We start from the raw sequence: 17603 nt of genomic DNA, 5'->3' as shown, positions 1-17603 counted from the left end.
ATGGCGACCACGGTGACGACGAATCGCTGATATCTGCTGATATGTACACATATGCATATACGTATATGTACATCAGTGCGACGAATGTGTTTCGCTACTAGAGGGAGCTAGCTACTCGACAGGCAGACCCGTCTAACTCTCAAACTCTCAAACAGATTTTTTCTCATTCGCATTGGTGGGTTCTGTGTTGTCGGAACAGGTGGATTGCGTTCAGGGAAAGCGGACGATAGTGTAGAAACGTCAATCGCCGAGTCACATAATAATTCATCGGTGTCGGTGAGTGAAAACATTCAATTAAACTGGGATCTCGCTGTCTAAAAAGAATCGGCCTATTTTTAATTGTCTCATCGCGTCGCGCCGGTATTTACGAAAAGAAAAAGAAAGAAGGAAACAGATAAAGACGTTTTTAAACCAGAGACACGGGACTTTCTATTTCGGCATTTTTACGCGGTATAAGCGAATACGAGCGGAGTAGCGAAAGGCGATAGATGGACGAGGATAGATGAAGAACAGAGACAAATGTAAAGGCCTGCTCGTGATCTAGACAACGCTGGCAAATGCAACGTTCCTTTAACAGAAAGGCGATCATAGATCGTGCATATTTCTGGTGAAAACATTTTTCCTTTTCGCGCTTTCTGTTTTTCACGTGACTCACGACGATGTTTAAGATTTCAAACTACGTCGATTCGCGCTCCTTTGCCTTATGTTATGTTGTAATTGTTATTCCGCGCATCTTAATTTAACCGATGCTTTTCATTACATACTCCGTCGACGTTAGAGACGCAACACAGACGGCTATTTCTCCGGGAAACAAACAAACTTGACGAATTATATTATCGAAACTCAATTGTATTTGTTAAATTCGCAAGTTTTAGGTTGATTACGATTTGCTGAACTCGAAGATAATTCAATATCGTAAACATTGGAAACGGTTTGAACGGATAAATCGTGGATTAACTCAAGGGCACAACAGAAACGGTGCCCTGTGGATACCACGAAACGTCATAAAGACCTCTTACAGCATACAGTCGGTTTCACGTTGACGGTAGCTGTATCACAGTTAACTTATTTCGTATTCGTACGGCGAATATGTATCTGATGTCACGACAAACGCACGGTACGTACGTGCGGGTTCCCTTTTCGTCGCAACTGATTCGATGAAGTGGTTCCATTGCTTGCACCGAGAGAGATCGTTTGTCGTGCTTATCATTTAATAAATACACGTATGTATATTGCTGAGCGCAGATAACTTTTCATATCACACGAACGCCCACTGTCAATCCGTTCGAAATATCACCGCTCTTCAACGCGATTCAGCTTTCCTGCTTTCGATCGATCTTGCTCCCAATATTTTATAGTTAACTTTTCAACACGTCGATAGTTTGCGGTTAACCCGAAGGGGACCATAATTTCCTCGCCAACGTGACAGTTGCGAGAAGGTTGATGAAACTCGACTAATTGTTAAGGGATCACCCGGTGCATAGTAGGAAAGATTCGAGGCGCATACGTTTCGTAGAATGAGCCAGTGAACGAGGCTCATACCTGTCGTCCGGGAGGACTTGCTTTCAGAGGAGCATTATCCTTTATCATCGTATTTCTTTTTCTTTAAATACTCTGCTCTCTAAGAGATTCTTCTCTTCTTTTTTCGTTCTCGCATTAAGGAGTTGGAAATATTTGGTTGCAACATATACGTGTATATATACAGAGGAACAGGTTTGTTTTTTTCTTAAATAATGTGTTTGCGAGTCGATTATGTTTGGATACGAGCAGACAGTATCCTTCTTCGAATGTGTATGCGTATACAGATATTCTGAAATTATGACCAGAAATAATAGTCGATCAAAAGCAGCAATCAGGTAACGTGTAACTAATGTAATCGCACTTACGTAAAAGGATTTATAAGCGTACACGTACGTTGATGGTTTTCAGCTGCGCGATTACCGTATTTTTCGTAATTCTGTTAACCATGTTTTACGAAATCGCACTTATCTTTCGATCGGTCGAAAAAATTACGGCCACGACTTGGAAGATCTCGATGACAATTCCTCGAGAGACGAGAGAGAAAAACGGCGGTTACGAGGTGAATCGAGTTGTCGTATCGTGGATGATTGCATTTTTGGCAAACTATCTTTTCTTCGGTAAGTACGCAGGAGAGAGATAAAACAATAAATTACGAAAGTTTCTTTATCTGTTTCTCTCCAGCTGAAAATTTACCGTTATTTCTTTCGAAACGAAGAATCGTATGTCATTCTCAGGAAAGAGAAAACTCTTGCTCGAAGCTTGGATAGTAGACGTTTGACGCCTCACGAGGTTTTAACCTCTATTCGCGACACGGTTGATAATTTTAATAAACAACGCATCTTACGACAATCCGATGCAAAACAAAGTTACTAGCGGGGCAATTTTGTCATCCTCCGAAACTACGTACTAGCTACGGCACTGTGAGAAAGTGGGCACGGGGCACAGGGTAAGAGAACCGACGACGTTGTCATTGTCGTTTTCGTTTCCCTTTGTCTCCATGTTCCTCGTAACCACGAGTCATGTTGACGTACTTACGCGCTTGTGTACAAATAAACGTGCATTATTTCTATGTAAATGACGCTCCAATAATAACTCGACGATCCGCGAAGACGTGGAACGCATCTGCTATTATTATCCAAGGAGACCAAAGTGATGCTCTTTTTCGACAATTCTTTGTTCGGTGGGCAAATAATTGTTTGCGAGAAACTCGTTAGTAGTTGCTCATCCGGTGATAGTCTTATTTAATACGCATAGGTTTCTAATTACATTGTGTCCCACGAGACGCGTCTTGTCGCTGAATAATTATGTACATTTGAACAGTGCAGCTCGAGCTACGTGTCTCGTATGACGATACCGCGGAAATGATTCTTGGATGCAACACAAGGCTGCTAATACTATACCATCGTGTAAGGCTATAAAGAGTTTTGTGAACTTTCAATGTCTCGTAAATATATACAGATCTTTTAGTTAATACGGAACTCTTGCGATAAGAATCTTTGTGTCTTTCTACGAATTTCGTGGAACATTCGATCGTTTAATGTTTTACGGATTGTTGTGCTTGTTACTCGTTAATTCTTCTTTGAACTGTTTAGGTAATAAAAATATCAACGTATTCGGAGAATTACATACTATGTACAGTTTGCTCGGAACCCTCATGTACGACAATGAGTTTGAAAGCTCTGTTTACGACCTGTCACGAGGCACGGCGTTAGCGTAGTAAAAACGGTGGACAGAATAGCTGTTGACTGCTGACGGTCAAGATCACGGTCGAAGGAACCAACTGATTACGCGCTGATATATGGGTATTATATAGAACGCGTAATTAATCCATGACCGTGTTTTTCGCGTACACATTCGTAAGTGGAAGCCTCGTAACGAAACAATATACGAAAAAGGCTATTCTTTCGGGCGGGGAGGGGGGGGGGAGGGGGAACGTGCTGCACTGTACTGCACTGCACTGCACTGTACTGATATCCAGAATCGGAGCGTCGCATCGCCCGTTACAAACACGGAAATCGTATTTACAGCTTGGCCGTTAACGCGTTAATCGCCCTCTCGACTTCTTTGCGCACACGGATGCACACGGATTTGTAATCGTATACCACTCTACTACAGGTTGCAACTACGTTCGACCTCTAAGAAATTTCAGGGATTTTGTCAATTTCTGAACATGGAAACGAGCCCATACTTTGTTGTAATCTTTTACATTAAGTAAATTAAGTTAATAGGTCTATGCGTGTATGAACAACCGTCCTCGCAGAAATGCTCGTCTCTCTACCGATAACCTTCGTTTAAATATCGTTGACGCGCAAATTATATGTCACGAATCTGTTCTATCTATCTATTCTATATTCCATTCTTTCCTCTTCCGTGACAATCTATGGAGAATTGCGGGCCTGGAACACAGCCATTTCAATTCTACGGATAGTTGAGTATTCGGTAATTTTTCCGACTAACGTTTCTACAGTTTGTTAACAATTTTATGGGTGAATTAAAATTGTCATCGTAGAAATTGGAATTTTGTGAAATGAATTTTGTGAGGGGGAGGCAGAGAGGAATATTTGCTGTTACAGAGGTGGGCGTAATCGTTGTTGATTATCGGTTAAATTCATGTATTCTATACATAATATGAAAAGCCCGCAAACACGCGTATTGTATTATACATATAATAGATTAATAGCTTTGTATTTGCCGTATTTTATCAGGTGGGCGTACATCGTTGAAAGAATTTTTGCGTTCATTTGATCGATATTAAATTGCCAATATCACAATGGAAATTTACTTTTTTAGCATCGAGAGATTTGTTTTATCGTTTAGGGCTAACATTCTTCGTTTACGATTCTGGATGTTGTCTGCGTAGCATGCAAGAAACCCAAAGCTCCTTTTGTAATTAATTTCCGGACTTGCCGGGCATGGTATCAACGATACGCATGGAATGTTTATGCGTCGCCACTAATGCATATGTATGTCAAGCATAGCGAATCGAGATATACTTTCCCTGCTTTCGCGCGTATCCACCGTCCAAGACGAATTCGCTGGCAATCGTGTATTGTCCGAGGTGGTCAGTAGCGAAACCGGAACTCGAGAAAGTTCCAAAAAGAAGATGGTCGAGTAGAGAAAATTGCTCTACATGAATACGTGCGTGTGAAGATGCGAATGCTAGGTATAAATAGATTGGGCAGACGTGTTTGTCGAGCGTTTACGGAGAAGAATGCTACGTAAAAATGACATTCGTGGATGGCAGACGATGAAAACAAAAATTGTGCGATCATCTCTTCGCTATACGATTGTATGATATAACGAACGAGGGGATATGCATATGGAAAAAAAACCGGTTCTCTGTTTTCTGTTCTCTGTTATCGGTGCTGAATCATACTTAAAACCTGTCGACTTGCTTCGTGTTCACGTTCACATCAATTTCACGATGACGTCTATCCAGTACTCGTGCGGTAGGAAAACATTAACGGCTCGTGCATAAGTGGATTTTTCTCTCAACGATACTTTATCTTGCTGTTCTTTACGTTACAACGTTACAACGGAATTCCGCCAATTTGGCATTTAATTGGGACTCGGCAAATAAGACATCGAGGACTACTAGACCGTAGGCCGTTGGATTATTGAATTTTCTAAGCACCGACTGTCGATTTTGCTTCAAGTTTCAAATATATTTTCAGTTTTAACGAAGGAAAGTTACAATGCCGAGGGAAACGTGCAATCATCTTGATTATACGTAAGAATTTCGCAAAGGGAAATTCATTTGTTGTGAGATCCATTTGCGGGCCATTCGCATGGAAAATATTTGTTGCTGTTGCGCCAAACTCTTGAAGCTACTTTCATTTCGTACGGTCGGCGATTCTGTAATTCAGCGTTATTTTCTCACGCATAGGCTATTGCGTTCGCGGTTCTCGTACTTTTAGCTACGAAGAAGCCAAGAGGAACGCACTTAACGCAGTTTATTAACTGACGCGTGTTACATACGCCAGCGAATACTGTCGTAGAGATTCGTCCTAAATTTCTTCCTTCTCTCGGTTTCGTGAAACCTCGGAAGTGGACGATCTGGATGTTTTTATTCGGTGAAGAATGAAAGAGCCGGTGCGGCAACGTGCCTCGATCGGTGATATTCGATACGGTGTTACGGTGGATCTCGTGAAAATCAAATGAATCGGGATGGGGATCGATTACGGAAAAAATTCCGTCAGCCGGGGGGATACAGATGGATGTTGTGGCACAAGTATAGTGGCTGTCCTTCCCCCTCGATGATTCGCAGCAGAAGAGGATAGACGACTATGGTCTCGGTCGTGGCTGGTACCGCCATCCTCTTATCCCTTCTTATTCTATCGAATCGTCTACGATCGACGATCGACGATCGCGCTTCTCTCTATGTCCTTGTATCTTCCGTCCATGATTAAAGTCTTTCCGTCGTTTCGTTCGATCATTCCAACGGTTATCTGGTCATTTTTTCGCTCGTATCCTTTTGTCAATATTGTAACGAGGCTCGTTTATATTTCAGTAGCGGTTTGCGCGACAGCGACGATAGAAGTGGAAGAGGGATAAGATAGAAGTAGAAGAACGATGGAAGATGAACCGTTTCACGGAATATCTGTAATGGCAGTCGGTGGTAAATTCGAACGAAAGTAGCGGATGAGGACAAAGGACCGTGGTCTCGACCGTGGCTGGTACCACCACCTATCGAGCCTTCTCATTCTACCGAATAATGTAGCAGCACCGCAGCGATTCGACTCCCACGACTGGTTCCGCCAGTAGAGTCGGTCGAGATCGTTCGCGCTCGGCCCCCTCCGATAGCTCCGAAGTGCTGGCCGCTTGCAGGCTTGTTTGCTCGAGTCGTTCGGTTTCATTCGGCTAATCAACGTGCGCGCCGATCAGTTCGTCATGAATCGTCGAACGATTCGCGTTTATTGAGGTTCTCGTCTTTTCCTTTTCCTTCTTTCTTTCTCGATACTTGCCATTTGCTCGTGGGTTCGTCGCTGCTCCTTGTAACTCGTAACTCGTAACTCGTAACTCGTTGGCGAATCGATCTCGATCGTGGGCATGTGTTACGTGCGATTCGTTTAGCTTCTCCGGATACACATACATACATACATACATACATACATACATACATACATACATACGTACGTACATACGTAGATACATACGTAGATACGTACATACGTGGTGAAAAGAACGCGCAGGGTAAGTTTTCAAAGTTCCGCAAGGACTCACAGCCGCATCCTTTTACATGCTCGGACACGTTTCGCAGTTGGCTGACTCTCTTCTATCTCTTCTATCTCTTCTATCTGCTCTATCCTTCGAAGCACTTTTGCGCTCTTGTTTATTTAACCGCAACGTGTTGAAGCAACTATCTCGGCTCACCCTTCGGCTTTGCCTGTATAAATCGTCGCCGATTCGAAAGTGATCGCTCGTGCTTGTGCGGGGCGCGTTCCTATCCGCGTAGATCGCAGCCGTCCTTGCGACTTGATGCATCTAAATCGAAACGAATCGTTCGTTGGAATCATCGATGCTTCTCGCACGAAAGAGAAAAAACGAAGCACGTTCGCGGTTTCACTTTTCATTGGCCAACGTTGCGTTCGAATAGCAACGTTCGAAAAGTTTACGACCAAGATTACGTTATGCTCTTTGTAGGCGAAGTGGCCAGTACCTTTAAACCTTCTACTTTCTATCGGCGTTGCGCTATTTACTTTGTTGTCTGTTCGTAATTGATCTGCTCTCGACGATAATGACACGCGAAACTTGTAAGTCGCGATGCTTCTACGGATGTACGTTGGTGACGCGACAGATTTTTCTCATCGAGATCGCGATATCGTTGTATCGATCGTTGGACGAATCGTAATATTAATTGGGTCGCGTAGTCTCGATCTTCACAGTCGTACAAGTATTTAGAGGCGGCGAAATGGTTTTAAAAAATGCCGTAACCTAGAGGTTATCGGTAACTTTAATTGTGGATAAGTGGATTTAAAAAACACGTAGACGATCATTTATGCGTATGCAGATTTACGATTATCGGTGCACAAAAGGCCTGATATGAAAACTAATGTCAGAGGTCGGCGTTCGAAAGGGCAAGTTGCGTTTGGCTTGGAATTGAATCGAAAGATAATAAGTCGAGCGGCGCGTTCGTTAATTTTTTCGTCGGTATAGTTGAGTAACTATGAGAGGAAGAAGCATTCGATGGCGAAGAGTTTGCTCGATGCCGTTAAGAAACTGGCTGGCGAACCAGAGTTTGTTCACGCTTGGAAATGTAACCGTAACGATTGTTCGCATTACGCAATGATTTGCAGTTGCCGAGACGACGTTAAATTTCTATCTTCTCTTTTCTTTTTCTTGAGCGTGCTGCTCGACCAGGAACTCGCGATACGATACTCGCGTGGCGACCACCGTAATAACGTTGCAGAACGGAGAAAAAAGATATACGTTTAGAGTAGATTTAGAGGCAGGCGTAGAGCGAAGGAAGGCGGAGGACGACGCGACGTTGCGAATGAAACTGCATTTCCCGATCGTTGTCGATCGACGTTAGAGGCATCATCGATTTCCTGGGATAACCGTATTTCTTAGCAGTTTACTAGTTTTTAGTGAAAATGTAAGAAACAGGTTTAACTGGGACAATGAGTTTCCGCATTGACATTGGAAAGCAGACAACGACGAAAGATGCGTCGTTTCGTTCGATGCCGATAGATCGTTCGCGGGCTACGTGTTTTTTTTTTTTTTTTTCGATAAATCGAACGTGGGTGATGATCGCGATCGTTAATGGACGATGATCGTTAATCAACGAAGTTGATTTTTCCCCTAAATGGATCAGCTGAAAACGATCGACGTCGGTAGAAGCGCGAGAGAAAGCATTCTCTAATCGTCCGCATCCGCTGGAAAAATAGTGGCAATTACGGTTGGCCCTGTCGAATGTATGGTTAATCGTAGATTGATGGTGCCACGTAGATTCTTCGGGTAATGACTCGCGAAAGGTGCTCGTAAGTTCTTCGCGTTCCTTCCTTCTTCCCCTTCTTGCGTTCTTTCTCTCTCTCTCTCTCTCTCTCTCTCTCTCTCTCTCTCTCTCATCCATCTATCTCTATCTCTCCAGTCTCTGCAGTTCGCTTCACGCGCTAACGATTTCGCGTTCGATTTCACACGTTGGTCAAAAATACTTTCGACGAATCTTCCGTGTCCGTTTTAAATTAGAAAGTTTCGTGCGACTGCTGATTGCGCGTGAACGTTTCGACGATAAGCAGCGGGGGGGCTTAATCGCTGTTCGAATAAGGGGCGAGGATCGAGGATTAACAACGGCGGTTAATCGATTGATTCTAGGGATGGTGGCCAGGGGACGGTAAAACATATTTGACGTATCGGTGACAGAGTCTCACCTTGAACGTTATGCAATCCGCTATTAACATACGCATACTAGCTACGTTGGCTGGGGTTAGTTCAGAGAAAAACTACGTTGCGTTGGTTCGTAATCGACTGCGTTGTTTAACTTTAAACGGTGTCAGTGTCTTGGCAAGCGATTAGAAAATTCTACGCAATTGTTTCCTCTGCTGGAACGTAGCTTTTTTCTTTTCTCGACAATGACGATAGCATTACCGAATGTTTCGTAATAGTCTTGGCGTACACAGCGAAATCCTGAATTAAAGCGTCGAGCAACATTTTATGCTTTTTAGTAGAGATTGAGCCACGGCTAGCTAACGGATGTGACTCTGTCGCTTAAGGTTTCGCGTTTTATCTTTCTCCCTTACTTTCTTTCTTTTCATACTCTCGATGTTCTTTCGTCGCTTCGGCAACCTTTCCTTTTTTCTTTTTCTTTTCTTTTCACTTCGTTTCTTTTCTTTGCTTTTCTTTCTTCGCTCTCTTTCCTCCCGTTCTTGCTCGACGATGGCAATTAATCGTTCCAAGGAATTGGAGATTTTTCCCTTTAGAATTTAAAATGGTAGGGAGCATAATGTACGCTGATGCCGAATTATAACGAGAGAAACGGTGGCAATTTAAAGAACGAAAAATAGCGTAAACACCGCGAACGATGGGAACTTTAGCGATAACTGCCTTGCAGTGGTTTAGAATAAGAGCCAGCAGCCATACCAGCTCCGATACCTGTCCGTTCGGCCGTCCAAGCCTCTCCAACTTTGACGCTTGACCGATACTGCGACCTTCTATCGCGTACCTCTTCCTACGTACATACCGCGTCTACGTTCTAACGGTCGTCTAATAGAGTAATTACATTGTCTGGTGCGAGATTAAGGTGGCAAGCGTCGACCAAAAGGAAAAACTGACCCCGGCGAAGGGACAGATTCGTTCGCGGCTCGTTCGAAATTGCTGGCGAAAGTTGTTGACGGTGTCGAGCTACCACCAACGTTAGCTGTTTGTTATTCACGACGGGAACTTGTCGGTAATTAAACGTTTTAAAAATCCCGCGAAGAAGGAAAAAAAGAGGAGAAGGAAAAGAGGTTCGACCGAGCGGCGTCTGTTACAGAGAACGGATTAGGGTGGACTCGTAATGCGATACTTTGCCGAGTACAGGCGGAACGGTTGTGACTTTCGTATCGCGTAGTATTATTAGCATACATTTCTCGACGGTGCGTGCATGCGGTGGTACACGGGGTTCGAGTGGAATCGAGAAAAGGCCGCTTGCTCGATCGATTCGTACACGCCGCACGATCTTCGTAAAGAGGTGCCACTTTGCTAGCGGTGCCACGTGCATTCCTCTATTCGCATTTATGATTTAGCCTGGCGTTTCGTGTTCTCCTTTTCTGTATATTCGACGCGTTATCGGCTAACGTTAAGGACACGAATCGGAGGATCGAAGGAAGAAACGCGAGGCACGAGGCACGAGGCACGCGCTTGCTTCCGATCTTTTTCGTCCTTCCATCGCATCGGACGGATTCATCGAGCACGAGTCGAGTTTGAAACGGAACACCGGGTAGAGCTGGATGCAAGCTGTCACGCAACAGGTGTTGTACGCACCGGCGATCCAAGTCCACCGGCGGTTTACTACTCGCACCGGTCGATTCCGCTTATGAATTTTCACGTAATTTCCGAATCATGAGAATATACGCGGCTTAAACGTTGTGTAAAAATATGAGTTACAACCCCGTAATTACCAAAGCTTTCTTGCAAACTGTGCAAACACTGGTCGAGTCACTGGTAGATGGCCGGGGGTCTAACTGGAAACGTATTCGTTCACGTTGCTCCTTTCTCGGTTAATCGGTAACGCATTGTGTCACCGAGAACGACGGAACCCAGTTCTCATGAGTTGCAAGAGCCGGCGCGGCGTGACGCGTAGGACGACGAATGCGCGCAAGTTGAACGCGATTCCAGAGAAGGACAAAGAAGGTAGTTGTGCGAGTCGGACGGAAAGGGACTACGCGGCGTACAGCGTACAGTATAGAGTATAGAGCATAGAGCATGGAAGAAGACGGAACACAGAGTGTTGTACAGTGTACAGAGTATAGGTGTAGGACAAGCGACGGAAAGGCGCACCATTGCCCGGCTTCTATTCCGGTGTACGATACGGCTCATATAGGGCTCGTACAGCGAACCACGGCAACAAGCGGCGCACGATACACGCGGACCGGGCAATCGCTTTGCTTCGACCTCTTTGTGGCTACGTGGGAGGAATAGGAAGTCGTGCATTAAATCCGAACCTCCACCTTTCAACGCTTAAACGCTTCTCAAATAGAATGTACAGGATACCGGCGCGAACCGGCACGCTCTGCGCACAAAAGCGAGATCGTGATTGCGCTCATTTTTCAGTTAACACACCGAGGAATTCTCCTTCTTTCTCGTTAGCCTCATTCCGCTCGAGTTGCTTCGAAACTAGCCGTTCGTTCGATCGAAACGGACCGCGCGTTAGAAAAGAAAGCAGCAACCCTTTGGAAATTTCAGCAGTGGAGTGTGGCTGCGCGACGAAACGATCGAGGCGTGGCTGCGACGTCCGATAACGATCCGGGTTACTGCTGATAATACGTACCGCTATAAGATATATAAGGATACACCGAACCAAAGTTCTCGCGGCTTGTTCGAGTTGTTCGAGTAACGCGCCGACGCGCGTTTGATCCAATTGAATCGGTAGAGTAGTCGCAAAGTGCGAATAGTGTGTCATGTGCGAGATGATGAAACGCGAAAGGATTTAGCCTTCGTGCCCAAGGCTGACTGCTCCAACGGTGAACAATCGTCCGCGCCTTAAGCCGGTTTTACGCGGTTTGCCAATCCATTCGAGGAACGATGTACCGTCGATAGAGCTATTTGCTCCTTATCGTTTCTCTCGGCCTAGGTATCGTATCCACCGAAATTTGCTACGGTCGCTGGGAGAAGCGAGTTGGCGACAGAACGCGCTCGCAGAATGCGGCTGACGGGAAATGCTTTCCTCGACCAACGATAAACCGAATATATCGTTACAGAGGATGCATCGGTCTTGATTATTTTACCCATGTACCGCTGCTGGATCGTATAATCGAAACAATAGTGAAAAGCGTTTTAGTCTTTCTTGTTTCTGTTCTTAACAGAAACAATCTGAATCAAGTTCGCGATAAAGACAGGACAAAGAGGAAATTCTTCCTTGTTACGCGTGGCGTCAAAAATAATTCTTCAACCTTTTTTTTCTTACAGGTATCGGTGAATAGGTGAAAATTAAAGAACCGACGATATGAGAAACTCAACGTTATTGAAATGGGCGCAGAACTCGGCCAACAGTAAAAATCAAACCAGCAAGAATGGTAAGCGGGTTTCTTTATGATCGCGGCGTGTGCGACGCAGCGTGTACGGTTGTGCGTAAGATCAGTGAATTCTATTTGCAGGAACGAATAGGAATTGGATACACCCACCAGATGCGCTCCAAAAAGGCCACATCGCCTACTTAGTCAAGGTACAGTTTACTTTCGTCGCTGTGGAACTCGCAGAACCACGCAGTTACCGCTTTTCCTAAGAATTCGAAGAGAAAAGAAATGAAAAAAGAAAGAGACAACGTCCTTTCACCTCTCTGATAAGCTTAGCTTTTATAAACTCTATGTTTACATGTATATGATATACGGAGGCTTCGACGATATATCATGCAAGTCGTAATAACCGAGTTTAGTAATGCGGCGGCGAGGTCGGCTCTGTTGCGAAATTTCCAAATCACAAATAAAAATAAACGTTCGCTCGATATTCATCGGCGTATTTAAGCTTTCCGGCAACGTTAATCGAACTTGGAACGGTGTCTCCCGCATGATTGTACGATCAGTGGCAAGTTGTAGAGATGAAAATTACGGCGAATATACGTGAACGTACAAACGAACGTGGAGAATGGATAGACTAGAATTCCTGAGACTAAAGTTGGGCCGTTCGATCTGCGCCAATTGCTCCAACTCGGATATTTTTTAACTGATAACGCACGGCACGAAGATGCGAGGAAATAATTCCAAATGATCCACGGAGAAGAAAGCGAAGCAAGATCCGCCGAATCGTTCCCAATTTTCTGCGAACGTAAAGCGCCGAATAAACGTTTTTATCTATCGTCGATGTCGTAACCTGGCAATGCCGTCGTTCTTCATCTTTTAATAATCGATGATATCCGACAGGACAGGACAAACATTTGTCCGATTTATTTATCGCGTTTAAAAATTGCATAATTGCCATACGGTGTTTTCTTCGCCACTTGCCACGGCGCAACTATATTGTACGTGCATGCGTGTATGTTTGTCGCGATACGAATACACACGCGTTAAGAATAAAACTGGTCAAAGTTGGAAGTGACGAAAAATCCGTTGTACCTTGAAATTTCGCCGACGAATAAGTTTCGCTATTCTTTCGAGCGAAATGAACGAGCCGTCACCGCGTATACAGCATTACTCTGTATAGCTCGCTCGAACTGTATATTGCGATCTTCGTAAAATATAGCCTTTTTGTCTCTTTACGATTTCAACGCTACAACGAATTCTTTTTTAACGATTCAAACCGAAAGATAAATTTAAATTACTAATTGCACGGTTGCTCCGTTTGTCGTGCAATTCACCATTTGTTCTCGACGTCATCCTGTATACGATATATTTCGTTTATCGGTTTATAATGGTTTATCGTAATGTAAGCGGACAAAGAGATAAAGACATATAAGCGAAACGTATAACGCAACATTTGCACGCTCGATTATCAAGGATTCTCCTTTCTTTGTTTACAAAATAAATTATTTCCGTCGTAATTTGCTTGTTATACTTTTCAGTATCTGGGCAGCACAGAAGTGGATCAGCCTAAAGGCATCGAGGTTGTTAAAGAAGCTATTTGTAAACTCAAGTTTAATCAACAGTTGAGGAAAAGCGAAGGGACGAAAACACCCAAGGTGGAACTGACCATAAGCATCGACGGAGTTGCAATTCAGGAACCGAAAACGAAAACATCGGCAAAAGTATCGCACTATTTCTTACACTTTCTATCGCATCGTTGTCGTGTAAAGCTCGCCAGTTAACGATCCGCTTCTTTTTTTAGCGAATTATGCACCAATATCCACTACATAGAATATCGTACTGTGCTGATGATAAAGGCGAGAAAAAGTTCTTCAGCTTTATCGCAAAAGAGGAAGACGCCGAGAGGCATACGTGCTTCGTCTTCGTTAGCGATAAATTAGCTGAAGAGATCACGTTGACGATTGGCCAAGCCTTTGACTTGGCCTACAGGCGGTTCTTAGAAACATCGGGCAAAGATTTGGAAACGCAAAGGCGCTGCATGGTACTGCAGCAAAAGATAAAACGATTGGAACACGAGAATAACGTATATCGCCAGCGGTTACAGGACATAGCTGCTATCAAAGGATCGGTTGGTTTCAACGATTAGCCTTTGTTAAAACACAATTTCTAAAAAAAAAAAAAAAAAAAAAACAATATCTTCGATATGCAAACAACATATTTTATACTGTATTACGTTGTATTTTAAAATACAAGTCGTAACGCTTCGTGAGAACTTTCTTCCAGGCTGATGTGTCAGCATACTTGTCGCAACACAATCTTCCGGATATTCTGCACGTGCCTGGCGCCACGAACGAAACAACGCAAGTAAATGGATTGGCAAATAAATCTTCCCTTGGTAATATAAACGACAGTAATGGGAATACCTCGAATGGATCGCAGCAACCACCTCCGGTTCCTCCAAGGAGTTTCGAGAAAACGTTCGACGATAACTTTATGGGGTATGTCGAAATATCTATATAAACGTGAACAAATGGTAAGATTAATGTATTTTATAATATTCCACGAATATCTGCTAATTTAATGGTTTTCCATGAAAAGGAGCGAACCTACGCCAACACCGTCGGTTGGTACCAAATTGGAAGGGCTGTTGATGGACGAATTCGAGGAGGATTTCAACCCGAGGGCATACGAAACTGCAACAGCAAATGGTTTGACAAATCATCAATCCAGTCACAACAATCTTCTAAATGGTCAAGTGTCCTCCAACTCCAACTTTTTCTCACAAAGCAATGGCACCACAAGTCCTCCACCATTATGTAAGTTAATTTCTTCGTATTTCTTGCAGTCTAGTTTAGTTATTCCTCATTACGCGAAAGGAAGGACGTTGTTGGAAGCCATATCTGTTTTTCGTTCGCCTCTCATCCTTTTCATCTTTGTCCCTTCGCTCTGTCATTTCGCGACTCGTCGTTCTTTTATCACAGTTTCGGATAGCATCCGAACTGTAATGGGCCAAAGACCGCGCTGACATAAGCGTCCCACAACTACGAATAAATCGTGTTGCACAGGTGCTGGCTGAAAAATCGATTCGGATTTCGATTCGGATTTTATCTTTTCGATTACGAAATATCCGATCATTCTCGTTGTAAACGCTAATATTCTACGTTTATTTAGTGGCCCCTCCACCGAAAGCGAAGGATTCCAGACGTCAAAATGGGCTGAAAGAAGATTTATTTGGTAGTATTCCCTTCAATCCCACACCATCCGTTAACGCAAAAAATGAATTCAATGATCCATTTGAAATGGGCGAATTCGGAGCTACAACGGCGATTTCTAATCCTAGCCAACAAGAATTAGAAAATGCGATTGGTCTTTTAGATAAGAAGCTGCTCGAAATGAAGGTATAACTGGTGACTAACGTGAAACTGGCATATATTTAAATATCTTTCATTTTTATCATATTGGTGTTGCAGGATGGTTTTAGTAGAGGTCTGTCGATCGATACCGATGACTTTTCGTTGGAAAGTTTGGATCCGTTGCGAAATTGAATCAAATCGAGAGTTCTTTTGGAAAGAAGAAGGCAATTCGTTCGTTATCGTATGTTCGTTCGAAAGCTTGAAGGTCCGGGAAATGAATAGGCAAATTAGGAACATACATCTTTGCGAAACCAAAATTAGTCAATTACTATTATAATTATGTTAATCATATATTTATCGTAATATTTGATATTTATCATATGCCTACTGAATATCAATAGTAGCTTTAGTCTCGACGCCAAACACTGCAGAGACTTTGTTGTTAGGCATAGGAAAAGCATAGGAAAACAAATGGTATTATAGATACTCGTATAATATCTTTATACATACATATATATTAATACTGTTTGTTTCTTTTCTTTTTTTTTTCTTTTTAATAAAAACTTTAATTATTTTAACAGCATATAAGAAAATAGCAATACAAGATATTTGAACAGAACTTCCTAGCGCAGTTTATTGTATATCAAGTGTGAAATTTCCGAGTCAAATATTCTACGTCTTTGTTTTTACATACATAAATGAATCAACCAACCTGCGTGCCTTTCACCAACAATTTAATAAACTAAACCGAAATTAGTCAGTTCATAGAGCTAATTCTTGTTGTTAAAGTTATTATTTGTAATGTATAAACCTTACTCCGTGTGTGCGTGCGTGTGTGTGTGTGTGTGTGTGTATGCGCGCGTGCGTGCGCGCGCGTACGTTTTGGTAAATAATCCATTCCATAGACGAAATATTCCATCCTTATATACAAGAATGTGAAATTTAGAATCATGAGAGACCGTTGCTAAGTAAATATTCAAACATTACAAAACGGTACAAAATTCAATGGAAAAAAAATTAGATATATTATCATATATTTTTCTGCGGATACAATTGATTATCTGTGTGCATCTTTCCATCGTGAATTAACAAAGAGGAAAATATCGAAACGCTAGCTGAAATGATAGTTTGGATCATTTCTATTGATATACAATATTGTACGTCTAACTGCTAAATCTTTTCTATCGATCATTCATACTCTTCTCTTTCTCCCATTCTCCATTATATTCATTTAACGCCGTAATATATATATATATATATATATATATATATGAAGGTTATAAGAAAAGTGTAAAATGGTATGAGTGTTGTGGAAGGTTTTAGTCGTACAATTTTATAGACACTTATGCGTACGTACGTCGTGCAATCTTCGAGGCAAGAGAAACTGACGTCTGGTACAGTAAGAAGAATATTATTGATTATGTACATATGAAATGCTGTTTTATTATTGTTGCTCTATTGTTTAAGCACTATCGTTAACAATATAATGCGTAAATAATGTAGCTGAGAAATTCGTTTTATTCAACCCACAGTTACTTGAGTTCTTCGATTCCAATTTCATAGATACTTTCATTTGTATTTCAAATAACTGAACCCGAAGTATCGACAACCCTTCTTTCAATACATCGAATTTTTCTTTTCGATTCGGTACGCATATATTGAACACTAATTTGTCACGTATATGTCTATTATCTCACTAGTGCAGTGAAAGACGACTATCGTGAAACCAATTGAAAAATGTATATGCGTAAACGTTAGAAAACGTTTGTTGCAAACATACGCTTATTGTGAAAACTTGGTGTATAGAATATATATAGCGCGAACAGTGGTTTTAAGTATACGATTAGCGTTAAAGACGTTCTCGCTAAATATCGTCTCGTTTATTAATAGAATGAATATGATGTAATATAACGAACGACTGTTGAAATACTTTGACGACCTTTGAAAAGTATATGCTTTCGATAAAAATGTTGTAAGTTGCGGATAGTACATTTTCAGATCTATTTCGTATTTAACCAATACAATATGTATAATCACGATAGCCGTGTTTCGGTATTATAGCATTTAGGCATTA

At 42.5% G+C, this 17603-nt stretch overlaps 1 protein-coding gene across 8 annotated transcripts; it reads left to right on the top strand.

Moving 5' to 3' along the window:
* Nucleotides 1-121: 121 nt before the first annotated feature.
* On the top strand, nt 122-17040 carry LOC117155464 (PTB domain-containing engulfment adapter protein 1). 8 transcript variants are annotated; one of them, XM_076623324.1, is made up of 10 exons: nt 131-276; nt 6032-6197; nt 12127-12233; nt 12315-12382; nt 13715-13897; nt 13978-14304; nt 14460-14674; nt 14775-14992; nt 15348-15574; nt 15647-17040. In XM_076623324.1, exons 3-10 carry the CDS (start codon nt 12164-12166, stop codon nt 15719-15721), a joined length of 1383 nt encoding a protein of 460 aa, XP_076479439.1. In that variant the 5' UTR covers nt 131-276; nt 6032-6197; nt 12127-12163; the 3' UTR covers nt 15722-17040. The 8 variants fall into 8 exon arrangements, with proteins under 8 accessions (XP_033187337.1, XP_076479439.1, XP_076479441.1 ...); XM_076623326.1 differs by having other exon boundaries at nt 157-276; nt 6035-6197; XM_033331446.2 differs by lacking the exon at nt 6032-6197 and having other exon boundaries at nt 122-276.
* Nucleotides 17041-17603: the final 563 nt, after the last annotated feature.

Source organism: Bombus vancouverensis, chromosome 12 (genome assembly GCF_051014615.1).
Source record: "Bombus vancouverensis nearcticus chromosome 12, iyBomVanc1_principal, whole genome shotgun sequence".
Classification (NCBI taxonomy): Eukaryota; Metazoa; Arthropoda; class Insecta; order Hymenoptera; family Apidae; genus Bombus; species Bombus vancouverensis.
The sequence above is the reverse complement of the archived record's forward strand: the minus strand, read 5'-3'. Positions and strand labels throughout refer to the sequence as shown.